Source organism: Xenopus tropicalis, chromosome 4 (genome assembly GCF_000004195.4).
Source record: "Xenopus tropicalis strain Nigerian chromosome 4, UCB_Xtro_10.0, whole genome shotgun sequence".
Taxonomy (NCBI): domain Eukaryota; kingdom Metazoa; phylum Chordata; class Amphibia; order Anura; family Pipidae; genus Xenopus; species Xenopus tropicalis.
Genome location: NC_030680.2, coordinates 65338977 through 65353595, shown reverse-complemented (window position 1 = coordinate 65353595; position 14619 = coordinate 65338977). Strand labels below are relative to the sequence as shown.

The window sequence follows — 14619 nt, the reverse complement described above, 5'->3', positions numbered from 1 at the left end:
ATGAATTTTTGGTAATGTATATATGATGGGTGTACGGGGGAATTCAGTAAGTAAAAAGTTGTATGTGTCCTGGGTAATCCAGCCAGCGTTCAGAGCCTGGAAAAGGTAATGGTCCAGCTCATTTTTAAATTTAATAGTAGGATCACCATTTAGTGCCCTGTACGTGTTCAGGTCAGAGAGTTGTCTCCGTATCTCTTCCCTGTAGTATGCATAGTCTAGTAGTACTATGGACCCACCCTTATCAGCTGGCCTGATGACCAGGTTCCGGTCATTCTGGAGAGAACGGATTGCTTGTCGTTCAGCAGGGGATAAGTTGGGGTGCATGCTACTGGTTTTACCCGTCTGTTTGGCTTCAAGAGAGAGTACTTTGCCAAAAGTACGCACTGTGGGTGGTGTGTTTGGGGGTTCAAACTGGCTTTTACCCTTGAATTGGGGTTGCACTGGGTTGTTGCGACCAATAGTAGGGATATTGCTTATTCTAAAGCCCCTTGGAATCAGTTTTTGTCTATGATAGTTGGAAAGATAAATGCCATGAAGTTGTAGGTCAAGTTCCCGTTTCCTTAGATGCAAAATATCGTGATAAATGTCAATGGAAGATTTACTCACAGAGATGTCCAGTGGAGTTTCTGTAAATAGAATTCTGTCCGCATCCGCTGTGTTAAAGGTGAAATCCTGACAGGTATCAACTGTATAAGTGAATTGTGAACCACCTTCATCCATTCTAAGTTTAGCAAACAAAGGTGCAATCTCTTGCTGGGTTAGAAGTGATGTTGTGAATAGCCTCTGTCCGATCTCACGGCAGGAAATATGGCATCATGGAGTCATCACTGGCATCAAATATTATCTTCAACCTAAGTCAACATATTATGACTGAGGGTGAGATTTCCTTGCTTTCTAGAGGGCTTTCCTTTGTACCCAGCTCTCAACCAGATACTTTTAACACACTGGTTGATATATACAAATTTCAGAGAAAATTAAAACTTAAAGAGCATTTCAGAAACTCCTCCCCTACAGTGCAACCCCAATTCAAGGGTAAAAGCCAGTTTGAACCCCCAAACACACCACCCACAGTGCGTACTTTTGGCAAAGTACTCTCTCTTGAAGCCAAACAGACGGGTAAAACCAGTAGCATGCACCCCAACTTATCCCCTGCTGAACGACAAGCAATCCGTTCTCTCCAGAATGACCGGAACCTGGTCATCAGGCCAGCTGATAAGGGTGGGTCCATAGTACTACTAGACTATGCATACTACAGGGAAGAGATACGGAGACAACTCTCTGACCTGAACACGTACAGGGCACTAAATGGTGATCCTACTATTAAATTTAAAAATGAGCTGGACCATTACCTTTTCCAGGCTCTGAACGCTGGCTGGATTACCCAGGACACATACAACTTTTTACTTACTGAATTCCCCCGTACACCCATCATATATACATTACCAAAAATTCATAAATCCTTATCAGCACCACCTGGCAGACCGATCATCTCTGCGGTTGGCTCTCTCTACCAGCCAATCTCAACATATATTGACTCATTCCTCCAACCTCTGGTTAAAACCATGACTTCGTATACTCAGGACTCCACACATGTTATTAGAAAGCTAAAAGAATTGGGCGACATCTCGGACAGTCATATTTTGGTTACCATGGATGTTACTAGTCTGTACACGGTGATCCCACACGACCAGGGTATTTCCTCAGTAAGGAGGGCATTGGCCACTAGTGAGGGCAAGAATGTACCCACTGAGTTCCTTCTGCATTTATTAGAACTCACATTGACTAGGAATTTTTTTCGTTTTGAGAAAGATTTTTTCCTGCAATTGTCGGGCACCGCCATGGGCAGTGCCCTGGCACCATCCTACGCTAACCTTTACATGGCTGACTTCGAATCAACACATCTACTCCCATTACTCCATAAGTCCATCTCTGTATATTTTCGGTACATCGATGACCTGTTCCTAATCTGGACTGAAGGTGAGGAATCTCTGCTCTCCTTCCACCAATATCTCAACAATCTCGATTGTCCCATCAAACTGACTCTTAATCACCACAGAGACAATATTGACTTCTTAGATCTCAATATTTTTAAAACAGATGGTGGAGTGGGGACCAGACTCTTCCGCAAACCAACAGATCGGAACTCCATCCTGCACGCCTCTAGCTACCACCCTCCTGCTACAATCAAGGGCATCCCGTATTCCCAATTCCTTAGGGTCATCAGGAACAACAGTTCACCTGACACAGCCAGAATACAACTCCAAGACATGTTTGACAGATTTCTGGAACGTGGCTATAAGGAACAACTACTACTCACACAACTTCAAAGGGCTCTCACCCATACCCAAGACACTTTGCTTAACAAAGACTGCACACGGGACGCACAACCAGCACCACTAATTTTCACAACCACCTTCTCATCCACTTCCCGTGCTCTCTCAGAAAGCATCACCAAAAATTGGCCTATGGTCAATCAGGATGAATCACTATCTCTCTATCATGTCAGCAAGCCTGTTATTGGCTACAAAAGAGGTAACAGCCTAAGAGACCTGCTAGTCACAACTGACTTTAAAAACTATGATGGTAAACAGAAAGACTGGCTTTCTTCATATAAGAAACTCGGGTGCTATAAGTGCCCGGACTGCGTCACTTGCAGGTGCCTACTATGTGGCCCGGACTTTCCACACCCACATACGGGCAAAAGGTACAAAATCCTCCATAGACTTGGCTGTCTCTCCACCTTTGTAGTATATATTATCACCTGCCCGTGTGGTTTATACTACGTGGGTAAAACGGTGACTACTTTGAGAGAACGCATTGGGAACCACCGCTCTGCTATTAGCAGAGCGTTGAAAGAGGGTGAGTCCATCCAGCCGGTCGCTAGACACTTTGTTAACATGCGACACCCCTTGCCCACATTTAAATGTATGGCCATCGATCACCAACCTCCCCTAACAAGAGGGGGCAACCGGGACTTGGCCTTACTCAGAAGGGAATCTCGCTGGATATACAAACTGGACTGTGTCGCTCCACGTGGTCTCAATGAAATCTTGCCCTTAGGTTGTTTTATCTAATATTTTGTATTGTTCCTTTCCTCAGAATGGACTCTGAAACGTGTCCGTTAATATAGTTCTGCAATACACTTCTTCTTACCTATGTTTTTCACCATTTGTTTTTTGGTAACATTTCCACCAGGTACATGGTTCTGTAACTATGCACCACTTCCTTAGCAACATAGTTGCAACCTCTCCTGTTGGGCTAGGGTACTACGTTCGGTATGCATATGACCTCTTGTGGTAACTGTGGTTATGGCGACTCTCCCTATAATGGTGCTATATGTGGGTAGCAGGCGTACCCATGCCCCTTCCCTGAACCAATGTATATTGCCCCGCGTGGGGTACACCTACTCCCCGTGTTTGGTGTTGGTGCGCTGTACATTGGGGGGCCTGTAGGCGTTGGTTCCCCCCTTCCCCAGGTACGAGTATATGCCCTGCGGAGGGCTTTTGGCACCCAGTGACTGCTGTTGCTATCCCCTTATGTGAGCTATACAGAAGGTACTCTGTGTCTCATGGGCACTATTCATAGGCACAATGCGCAGCCCTGGCGGTACCCCGAGTCCGGCGCGCTCCCTTATGTTTGTGGACAATCACAGCGATACCAGGTTCACCTATGCGGTGACCTAAGTGTCTGCTGTCTATTTGCTTGTCCCTAATATGTAATATGGCCCTGCCCTTTTGGGTGCATAAGTTTGGCCAATTTTGCATGTGCCTTTCGATGCCCGCTCACGACCAGGGGTTGGTTGCCTAGCAACGGCGACGGTACTAGTTTGCGAGTGTGCTCAAGGTTCCGTACCGTGGGGTTGGTTTTTTGTACAGGTGGCTCCTTCCCAGCACTAGTGGAGGCAAGAGGGGGTGGGGCTTTTCATGCTCTTGCAACTTTTAAAAGAGACAAAATGGCCTGATGTTGTCACTCCCTGAGGTCTTCTTTTCTTGTACCCAATAGCTCTGGACTTATTATCCTTATATGTCTACACCTATATGCAATTTTGGCAATGGTTTTCCACTGTCTTTTGTTGTTTTCATTTTGTTTTGTAAAAAAAATAAAAAAAGTTTTGTTTTTTTTTTTTTTTTTTTTTTTGTTTGTTTATGGTTGCCTAGCAACAGGCTTGGCGCCCTTTTGTGCTTAAAAACGTTTGTACTGCACTGTGATGTTACTGTCCCTGATGAAAGTTCCAGATAGGAACTGAAACGTCGGACTGAATAAAGCCTCACATTTATTTATCTAAACCTCTGTGATTCTTCTTGAAAAACATCCTGCGTGTGCTGTCATTCCAACCCTGTGTATATATATATATATATATATAATATTGTAAACTAGCGGGATCCAGGACAGACACTTTCTTGGCTTTAAGGCAGTTTATTTATACAGGGGTGCCCATTTCAGCATACAAAACAAATCATAAAAATAAATTCTGCCCTCCGGGCGCTACCTTCACACATTAAATGAGTTCCCTCACTAACCTGGGGCCCCTGTGGACTACCAGTAAGAAAACACAAATGTTAGGGTCACCCCTGTACTCACAACACTTCTGGGGGATTAGCTCAGCCCCCTGGCTTTCCTTTCAGCTCCTTAGATCCTCAGTCTCTTGGCAGCTTTCTCAAGTCTGGGCTCCCTCTGCTTCTGGCAGTGGCAGGCGGCACCCCCAGCCCCTCTGGGAGTCCAAACACAGAGAGTTATCCTTCCTGCTCTGTGCCCTGCTCTGAGACACTGTCTCACACCTTTTTATACCATTAAATACCTTTTCCACAGGACAGCCTTCCTGTGGAAAGTATGCTCCAATAGGCGAGCTGGACTTCTGGAATGGATCGCCTGATCCGCTTGTTCTATCCAGAACCCTATAGCTTCCAGGGCCAGACAGCACAACCTTTTAAACAGAGCAAACCTTCTCGGTTTATCATCTCCCACTATGGGGAACTTGAAGGGAAAACTCACCTTTTTCTCTCATTTGTTGGGTCACTCTACCACTATATATATATATATATATATATATATATATATATAATATATATAATATATATAATATAATATATATCGAAGCTCTTCTGTTTATTTATTTTTTTTTTTTTCAATGAAGAGAGTTTCAGGGTCTGGTACTTTCATTGAGACCAATAATGAAACAATTTGAACGGTTCTTGGTAAGAGGTAAGACAGCAGAACAGCCTTTTATTTTCAATATAATATTGCATCAAAATAAAAACTAGTCAGTTTTTGTTTCTGATTAAGGTACAAACCTCCGTATATGTTTATGATGTAAAAAAAATATTACTATAAATATACAGATATAATCAATTATTTAATCAGCCATAACATTGTCTCTGTACCAGTGGCAGGGATCAGCATCTTTTAAAGGCCAGTGAGACCTCAGAATATTAAAGATTCATGCACAGACTGGAGTGCAGTTTATTGTGTTGCTTATGCATGCTTTATTTTATCTTAGCCCACCTGATACAAGCCTATGGATTTTATTTAGTTTAGCAGAAACTCTGGGATCAGTATAATGCACTTAGATGATTAAAATAATGATGACAGACAGATATATTTTTTTTGTCACTTTGGGGCAGATTCTGTCAAATTGCAGTTAGTCCTATATAATCTAGCCTTATGTATTAAAAGCTAAAAATAAGTTACTCTAAGGGGTATATTTATCATTCTGTGTAAAAAGTGGAGTGAAGCATTACCGGTGATGTTGCCCAAGGCAACCAATCAGATTTTAACCAAAGAAAAGCATCTGATGATGCTTCTATGAGCAACATCACCGGTAATGTTTTACTCCACTTTTTACACAGCATAATAAATATACCCCTTAGTCAGCAGATCCTGAAACCTTTTTTTTTTATGTATCCCTTGTGCAGAATTCTGTGTGAGACATCACTACTTTCCATAACATGGAACTATGAACTTAATGTTTCTTTAATTTCAGAGAGTATTTTTTCACCGCTTTTGAAAGGGATGAGTGGGGCGGGGGATGGGGGAACTCATCATAGCATACATTCCATAAATGTATTGTTTCTCTTTTTTTGTGTTTTTTGTTGGTTCCTCTCTGTCAGTTCTTCCCTTTAAAGTAAAAGTAAAGTCATCTGTGGGAGGAAAATCTTCTTGCATAATTACATCCCCTGGTGAAATGATGTTGCTGTTTTGTTCTACCTGGTGATATATGTGGGTGGATGATTTAGCCTCTGGTTTGGAATAGAGCCATTAGGATTAGTTGATACAAGCTGTTGCAAACAACTAATTATCTTTTGTTCTATTGATCTGTTATACAAAATGCTTCTGAAGTTTTCTAAATAATTCTATTTATTTCTAAATAATTTGGATCTCCATAATCTAAAAGACAAATGTATTTTTAAAAAATAGTGATTTCATGATTTAAGGAAAAACACTATAATAAACACTATAATAAACATAATTATTTGCTCATGTATTTTCTCAAAACTTGAATAGTCAGGATTTCGTAAAGGAAAAACAACATGAAAATTCACTAGAGAAAACTTTATTAAGAGCTGGCAAGTTTCTATAGAAATCAATGGGAAGATTCAGTTTTATTTTCCCAGTTAATTAAAACATTGGAGAATATTTTTTTTTTTCTTAACCTTGAAAATTAGGAAGCATTTAAACAATAAATAGGATTGTTAAGCCGCCAAATATAGCTTTATGCAGCTTAGTAAGGATCATGTACAAGGTACTATTTTATCATTAGAGAGAAAATTAGAATTATTTTCTTGAAATGCACTCTGTGCGAGATGGTCTTCTTGTAATTCTGAGCATTCTGGATAAGCATTTGTCATGGTTTAATAAACATGCCCCATTGTGCATTGTTACATAGTACAGGAATGGGACCTGTTATCCAGAATACTCGAGACCTGGGGTTTTCCAGGTAAGGGATCTTTCTGTAATTTGGATCTCCATAACTTTGTTAAAAATCATTTAAATTTTGAATAACCCCAATAAGATTGTTGTGACTCCAGTAAGGATTAATTATATCTTAGTTGGGATCAAGTACAAGGTACTGTCTTATTATTACAGAGAAAAAGGATATCATTAATACAAATTATAATAATGTGCTTATAATGGAGTCTATGGGAGATAGCCTTTCCGTAATTAGGAACTTTCTGGATAATAGGTTTCCAGATAAGGGATCACATACCTGTATAATAAAGTGAAAAATATTCGCTAATTTACGTGATGAAGCGATAGCTGTCAGCTACACATCTAACAAAATTTCGGTACTGAAACTCTCTTCATAGCTGTCAACCTTGTCCCATTGTATAGCGGGTTTCTCCAGTTGCATTTTAGTGGCAAGTAGAAAATTAGAATGTCAACCAAGGCTAAAGGAACTGAACCATCAAATCATGTTCTCCTTCCGCTATCTGCAAGGCTCTCTTCCACTTGTGACAGAAATATAAAGAGACAGCTTTGTGCGCCTGACACACAAAGGATTAACCTAGTAACTATGCTCTCTCCTTCTGTGTGACTGGATTTTCACTAGTATTTAGATATTTCCAGATTAATGTAGTATACAATAAGCACTCACTGAGCAATAGTTAACAATTTTATTCCCCAGTTTTGCTCCAGTTTTTTTATGCGGACAACAGGTGCAAAAACATTTTGTTTATTTCATAGGTTACTAGACAGTGGGGCTGCCCACCCTGAAGGCAGTTTAGTAAGGGCTCTGGTACACGGGGAGATTAGTCGCCCGCGGCAAAACTCCCTGCTCACGGGCGACTAATCTCCCCGAGTTGCCTTCCCCCTGCCATCCCACCGGCGAACATGTAAGTCGCCGGCGGGATGGCAGACGCGGCGGGGCGATTTCGGGAAATCGCCGAAAAAGATTTGCGCGAAATCGCGCCGCCACGTCTGGGGGGTTTGATGGAAAAGTTCATAATGAGCAAATTAATCTACTACTAGAACTAGTTTCTGCGGAGACAATTTACAATTTAACCATCCCAGGAAAAACAAATGTCTAGAGTGAAAGAGAATTGCTTTAATTACTAGTATATTACCTAGAATCAAAACAATGCAAATATTTTCGTCAAGCAAAAAAAAAAAAAAAAAAAATATATATATATATATATAAACTTTATTTTAGTGGTCTAAATGATGACACTGTTAACCCCTACTTATATCACTGGTTCTTTGAAATGAAATGAAACACTAATGAAAAATTAATGTTTCTCTTGGTTCATATGCGACTGCTCTGTCTCTGTGTAAGTTGGCAATGCAGATTTGTTATTTTATACCAGATGCCCAGATAGTTGTCAAGCGTCTGTGACTAGCTATAGGAAGTAGAACATGCAGCAGTTATAGGCTATTTTCTTGCAATAAATATCTGCAGTCATTTGCAGCAATAGGAACCTTTACATTTGTCAGCATGTTCTCTAATAAACCCAGCTTTGTGTGCTGTATCTCATCCCATCTCATAATGAAAAATCTGGCAGACAGTAAGAGCTCTGACGTACAGACCGTGCCACTGATTTAATCTGTCTGCGTGGGTGGAGGGTTGGGGCAGGAGACTGGAAATACTCTTCAATCGTGTCTTTATAACAACGCGGTCCAGAAAGTAAGTGATGCCAGTGTATACATACAGGCATTAACAAAATGTCACAGGCTGAAAGGAAATTCAAGGCTCTTATATAATTTTATTATTTATAATTAACCATTTATAAATTTTGTTGAATGAACTCCTAAATGCTAATGTGTCTAGGTTATACTTGATATTTTGCATTTAAATGTCATATGTTTTTGCATTTGCAAATCGAAGGAGCAGATTTGCTAAAAACAATTTAAACACCACCCCCCCAACGTGAAAATTTTATTTATAGAGATATACCAGTGAAAGTAATGTGCACTCCAATAATTTTTTTCCTTGTATTTATTCAAAAGATAATTCCATCTTCCATCAACATTTTGGTTCTGGTCTACAACCTTTGTCAAGATGCTTTAATGTTTAATGTACTTTAAAAGTTACCTATAGGTCATGGTGATCATTTTTTACTGATATGTCTACTTTTGTAAGTAAATGTTACTTAAAGCACATCAACCTGACTGTTTTGCCAACCTGACTGTCCCTTCTTAGCCTGTCAGCTTCTAATGCTAACGGACTTCTGCTGTACGAATGTATATCTTTATTTATATACAGTTGCAAGAAAAAGTATGTGAACCCTTTGGAATTATTTGGATTTCTGCACAAATTGGTCATAAAATGTGATCTGATTTTCATCTAAGTCACAACATTAGACAATCACAGTCTGCTTAAACTAATACCACACAAATAAGTAAATGTTTCCATGTTTTTATTGAACACACCATGTAAACATTCACAGTGCAGGTGGAAAAAGTATGTGAACCCTTGGATTTAATAACTGGTTGAACCTCCTTTGGCAGGAATAACTTGAGGTCAGGACTCTGACTGGGCCATTCCAGAAGCTGTATTTTCTTCTGTTTAAGCCATTCTGTTGTTGATTTACTTCTATGCTTTGGGTCGTTGTCCTGTTGCAACACCCATCTTCTGCTGAGCTTCAGCTGGTGCACAGATGGCCTTAAGTTCTCCTGCAAAATGTCTTGATAAACTTGGGAATTCATTTTTCCTTCGATGATAGCAATCCGTCCAGGCACTGATGCAGCAAAGCAGCCCCAAACCATGATGCCCCCACCACCATACTTCACAGTTGGGATGAGGTTTTGATGTTGGTGTGCTGTGCCTCTTTTTCTCCACACTTAGGGGCTGATTTACTAAGACACGATTTCGAATCCGAATTGGAAAAATTCCGATTGGAAACGAACATTTTGCGACTTTTTCGTATTTTTTGCGATTTTGTCGGCGTCTTTACGGTTTTTGCGTAAAAACGCGATTTTTTCGTAGCGTTAACACTTGCGCGCAAAGTCGCGCCTTTTTCGTAGCGTTAAAACTTAAAAGGCGCGACGTTTCGCGCAAGTTTTAACGCTACGAAAAAATCGCGACTTTGCGCAACTTTCGTAATGGCTACAAAAAACTCGCGTTTTTACGCAAAAATCGTAAAGACGCCGAAAAACTCGCGTTTTTACGCAAAAATCGTAAAGACGCCGAAAAAAATCGCAAAATTACCGATCATTATGAAAAAAACGCAATCGGACGCATTCGGCCCATTCGTGGGTTAGTAAATGTGCCCCATAGTGTTGTATGTTTCTTCCAAACAACTCAACTTTGGTTTCATCAGTCCACAGAATATGTTGCCTGTACGGCTGTGGAACATCCAGGTGCTCTTTTGCAAACTTTAAACGTGCAGCAATGTTTTTTTTTTTTTTTTTTTACAGCAGTGGCTTTCTCTGTGGTATCCTCCCATGACATATCGTAGATTCACTAACAGGGATGTTAGGAGATGCCAGACACTTTTGTAAGTCTATAGCTGACACTCTAGGATTCTTCTTCACCTCATTGAGCATTCTGCGCTGTGCTCTTGCAGTCATCTTTACAGGACGACCACACCTAGGGAGAGTAGCAGCAGTGCTGAACTTTCTCCATTTATAGACAGTTTGTCTTACCGTGGACTGATAAACAGCAAGGCTTTTGGAGATACTTTTATAACCCTTTCCAGCTCTATGCAAGTCAACAATTCTTAATCGTAGGTCTTCTGAGAGCTCTTTTTGTGCGAGGCATCATTCACATCAGGAAAATGGATATGGTAGGATGGAGCACGCCAGGACTACTGTGATTGTAAAAATAAAATTATCCTTTATTTAACGCTTCCATTAAAAACATTTTACAAAATTGCAGAACTGAGACTCCCCAGCTTGACGCGTTTCGTGGCCCAAAGCCACTTCATCAGAAGCTATAACCGGAGTCTCACACCCCCCTGTTCCTTAAATACCCTTCAGTAGTGCACACCCTACACCTCTTTAACCCTATGTATACCATAAGCATATCCTTAGGTTAAACACACCCACCAGATCTTTAACCCTATAAGTGCCAGGTAGAACATCACAGGCACTTTAATTGTTCCCAGTATATTAAGGATATCATTAGTATTTATCCCAATAAACAACCATGTATAACATGTAGTGCTAAGGTATCACACACAAGCAATAAAAGGAGATAAAAAATATATATATACATGTGAAGAGATAAAAAATACATATATATATATAGAAATAGAAATAGAAAAGTGCATATAACCCACAATTACCCGTGATTTAAAGACCTGAAGATTGTAAATATTATTTAAGATGATATTACTAACAGATAAATTTAGTCCACACTGTTTTCACTCACGGAAATGGTATAACTTAAGATCTCCAATTACCAATAACAATTAGGCTCAAGATGTAATAGCCCTCGTGACTCGCATGTGGACAACAGATCTCTAAAGGTATTATGAAAAAGTTTAAGAGAGTTAGACCCCACTAACCGCATATGATAAGCCCATATCAAAGAATTTAGGTAGTTCAATACAGTGACCATGAAACTTTTAAGAGCATATACTATAGATCCCTAGGGATACAAAAACAGAATCCCATCGCACTTCAAACCGGAAATCCCAGTCTGCCTTAGATAGTAACTAATAAAATGATAATACAGTCATTATTTAGATATATGTTTCATACAAAACCATAATGTACGTTCCTGGTAAGCTAACAGTAGCAGGAAACTTCCCATTCCCTGTTCAGGCCACTATAACATTCTATCGTTTTCAAGTGATAAATCCAGTACACTTCTCTCTCTAAAAGTTTTTTATCTAATTCTCCCTTTCTGATGTTCCATTTAGGCTTATCTATAATTTGAAAAGTAATATTGCACTTCTTGCTATGCACCTCTATTGCATGTTTGGCTATGGCTGACCCAAGGTCATTTCTCCCAATAGCAGATATATGTTCAAGGCACCTAGTGCCTGCTCCCCGTATAGTCTTGCCCACATACTGGGCTCCACAATCACATGTGGCCAAATAAATAACACCTCTCGACAAACAATTAAAATACTGGGGAATATTGTAGGAACATCCTGTATTCGTACTTACAAAAACTTCTACGTTTTCGTATCCAAACGACTGTAAACAGCGGGAAAACCTTTCCGACTTTGATCCTTCTGTGCAGGATTTTGGAATCCTCCCATGGGACTCAATTGCACTCTGCAGCTCCAACCTGGCCCAAGGAAAGTCACAATACCGAAGCTTGAATGAATCCGAAACTTTTGTACTCGGCGCATCAAATACGATTTTGTCACACAAATTTTGTTGCAAAGTTACGAAAATGTCGCAGAAAATACGTACAGTACGACCAAATACGATTTTTTTGTATTTCGTACCTGTCGTACTTTAATAAATGTGCCCCTTAGTTTTTACCTTTCCTTCTCCTTTAATTAACTCTTGAAAAATATATAATAGAGGTGATTGTATTTCCCTTTTTTAGTGTGCTGTCTCTAACATCTGTGAAAATAATTTGCTGATTGAACTTGCAGTTTCCCTCTTGAATAAAAAAGATAAAAAGAAAAAACACATTTCAACTTTATTAATCATATGTGTATTGTCAGAATTATTCATATCAGTGTGTTTGTGAAAAACTGTATTTTTTACAAAATGTAAGAGTCTGGGAGCATCCACATAAGTTGATGTGTAATAAAAAGAGAAAAAAACAAGATTAGAAAGTTGTTTGATACAGCATAACTGTTGCTTTTCAAAGTAAACTGGTTAAGACAGGAAAAGTTTTTTGATTATATTACAAGCTACAGTCAGTCCAACAACTGAATAATTTGGTGGAATTGCTTGATAGACCTACATGTTATTTTTAGTACTTTGACTTTGAATGTGTCAGATGTTCACTCAATAGCATCATTGTAGAAAAACGTGTGTGTCCATTTTGTCAGTTCAGATTATTATGGTTTTTAGATGTGTCCAGTATACAGTCATTGATGTCTCATTTCTGGCATTTTGTCCCTCATTGAATATTGCTGCTCATCAGCAGGATCAGCAACTGTATCAAGCAAACTAATTTAATTTAACCCTTTAAGTGTGCCATGCATAATAAAATCTATGACACTGCATATAAAGTACCATAATGCCAGCACCATCAACTTTACTGTTCTGGTTTCCATGTTGATCTATGCCTCACTGCATGTTTATTGGCATTACAGGGTGTGTTATCTTCTTTAATTAATTTTATTAATCAAGGTAAAGGTTAGTGATGCACAAGAGTGACCTTCACATTCATCCACAGTGAACGTTCCTCTGATTTGAAGAGAATGTTTTAAATTATTTACAATCGTGCTTTCCTCTTTTTATCTGCAGTTCCACAGATTGTCTTATTCTCCATAACCTCTCCATATCATGAGGTCAGGGCAAGAAAATGCAAAATCTCTTAAATCATGGAGTCTTGCTGTGAGGATAAGGAGTACAATTTTGTGTCTTTTTTAATTTCATAACCAGATAATAAAAAGGGAATTGTGTATTTTTTGAAACCATAAAGGTAAATTGTTGCTTCAGGACATTAACGCTTTATAAGATAGCACCACTAAGATTACTGGGAGTTGACTGTCCCTGATTGAATGATTTATTTGTATGGTACCAACACATTAATTATCCCTTTATTCACTTATCACTCATATTATTGCTTCCCTTGCTTTTAAAAAAAATAGTCTCCAAGTCCATTCAGTAACTTTAAATATTCTTTCTTTTAGTTGCCCATATCTGTTTGAGATGAAATTTGAAACAAATTAAAATGAAGTCAGTGTGAAAGAAATCTGCAGGTTTGAGTCTTCATTTGCAAACTGCCAGCAACAGAAGAATAAGCTATGGAATCTCCCCATGTTCCTGTTGGAAATTTAATAGACCTTGATTCAGATCCCGTGATTGTGGTACCAGCCTGTCCTATCCAGTTGGACTCAGATGGTCTCCTAGAGTTGCATGGAGACAATGCAGAGAGAGGGGACAGAGATGAGGAAGAAGAGAGTGATGCCACAGAATCTGCAGACAGTGAGAACGACATGATGGGATCTCCTAGCCGCCATTGTTGGAACCATTCACAAAGATCTTCTTCTGAATCCTTTTCATCAAATCAAAGTACAGAGTCTGCCCGAGATGAGCTAATGTCTGAACAGCGAGAATTTGTGAGGAAATATGTTGAAAAAATCTTTGAAGGAGGGTAAGCTGGGGAGAGGCAGTGTTATGGGAGTGAGGGTGGTGTTTAAAGTTAAAAAAATAAAAGTTTAACAGAAACATTGCACACTACTTTCTAGTAATAGACTAGTGAAATCTTTTATCATTTTCTAAAATATCTAACTCCCAGCATTTTAATCAAATTAGGGACCTTTTTGACCATGTTCTTATTTTGTCCCGATCACATCAAGTTACACCTGAACAAAGCTCTACAAAGAGTAGGACCTTTTGGGAGGTATGTAAGAGTACAATCTTTACCGATAGTATGTTGCATTTGAAAAATTTCTTAAATAGGTCACTATGTAAGATATAATAAGCAAAAGCATGGTGCTCTGCAGCTATTACTGGAAGACCGGATACTGGCATCACTGTAGCCAAAGGGATAGATTTTCATTCACATGATGGCAGTTCTCTAGTATTATCCATTGATGTTTAATA

At 39.4% G+C, this 14619-nt stretch overlaps 1 protein-coding gene across 2 annotated transcripts in view; it reads left to right on the top strand.

The window, feature by feature from the left end:
• kiaa0513 (KIAA0513) overlaps positions 1–14619 on the top strand; it is a 71063-nt gene that overhangs the window by 32149 nt on the left and 24295 nt on the right. For both annotated transcript variants that reach the window (XM_012960481.3, NM_001102984.1), the window contains 1 exon segment: positions 13704–14167. In XM_012960481.3, the coding sequence (XP_012815935.1) occupies positions 13818–14167 (350 nt within the window). In that variant the 5' untranslated portion in view covers positions 13704–13817.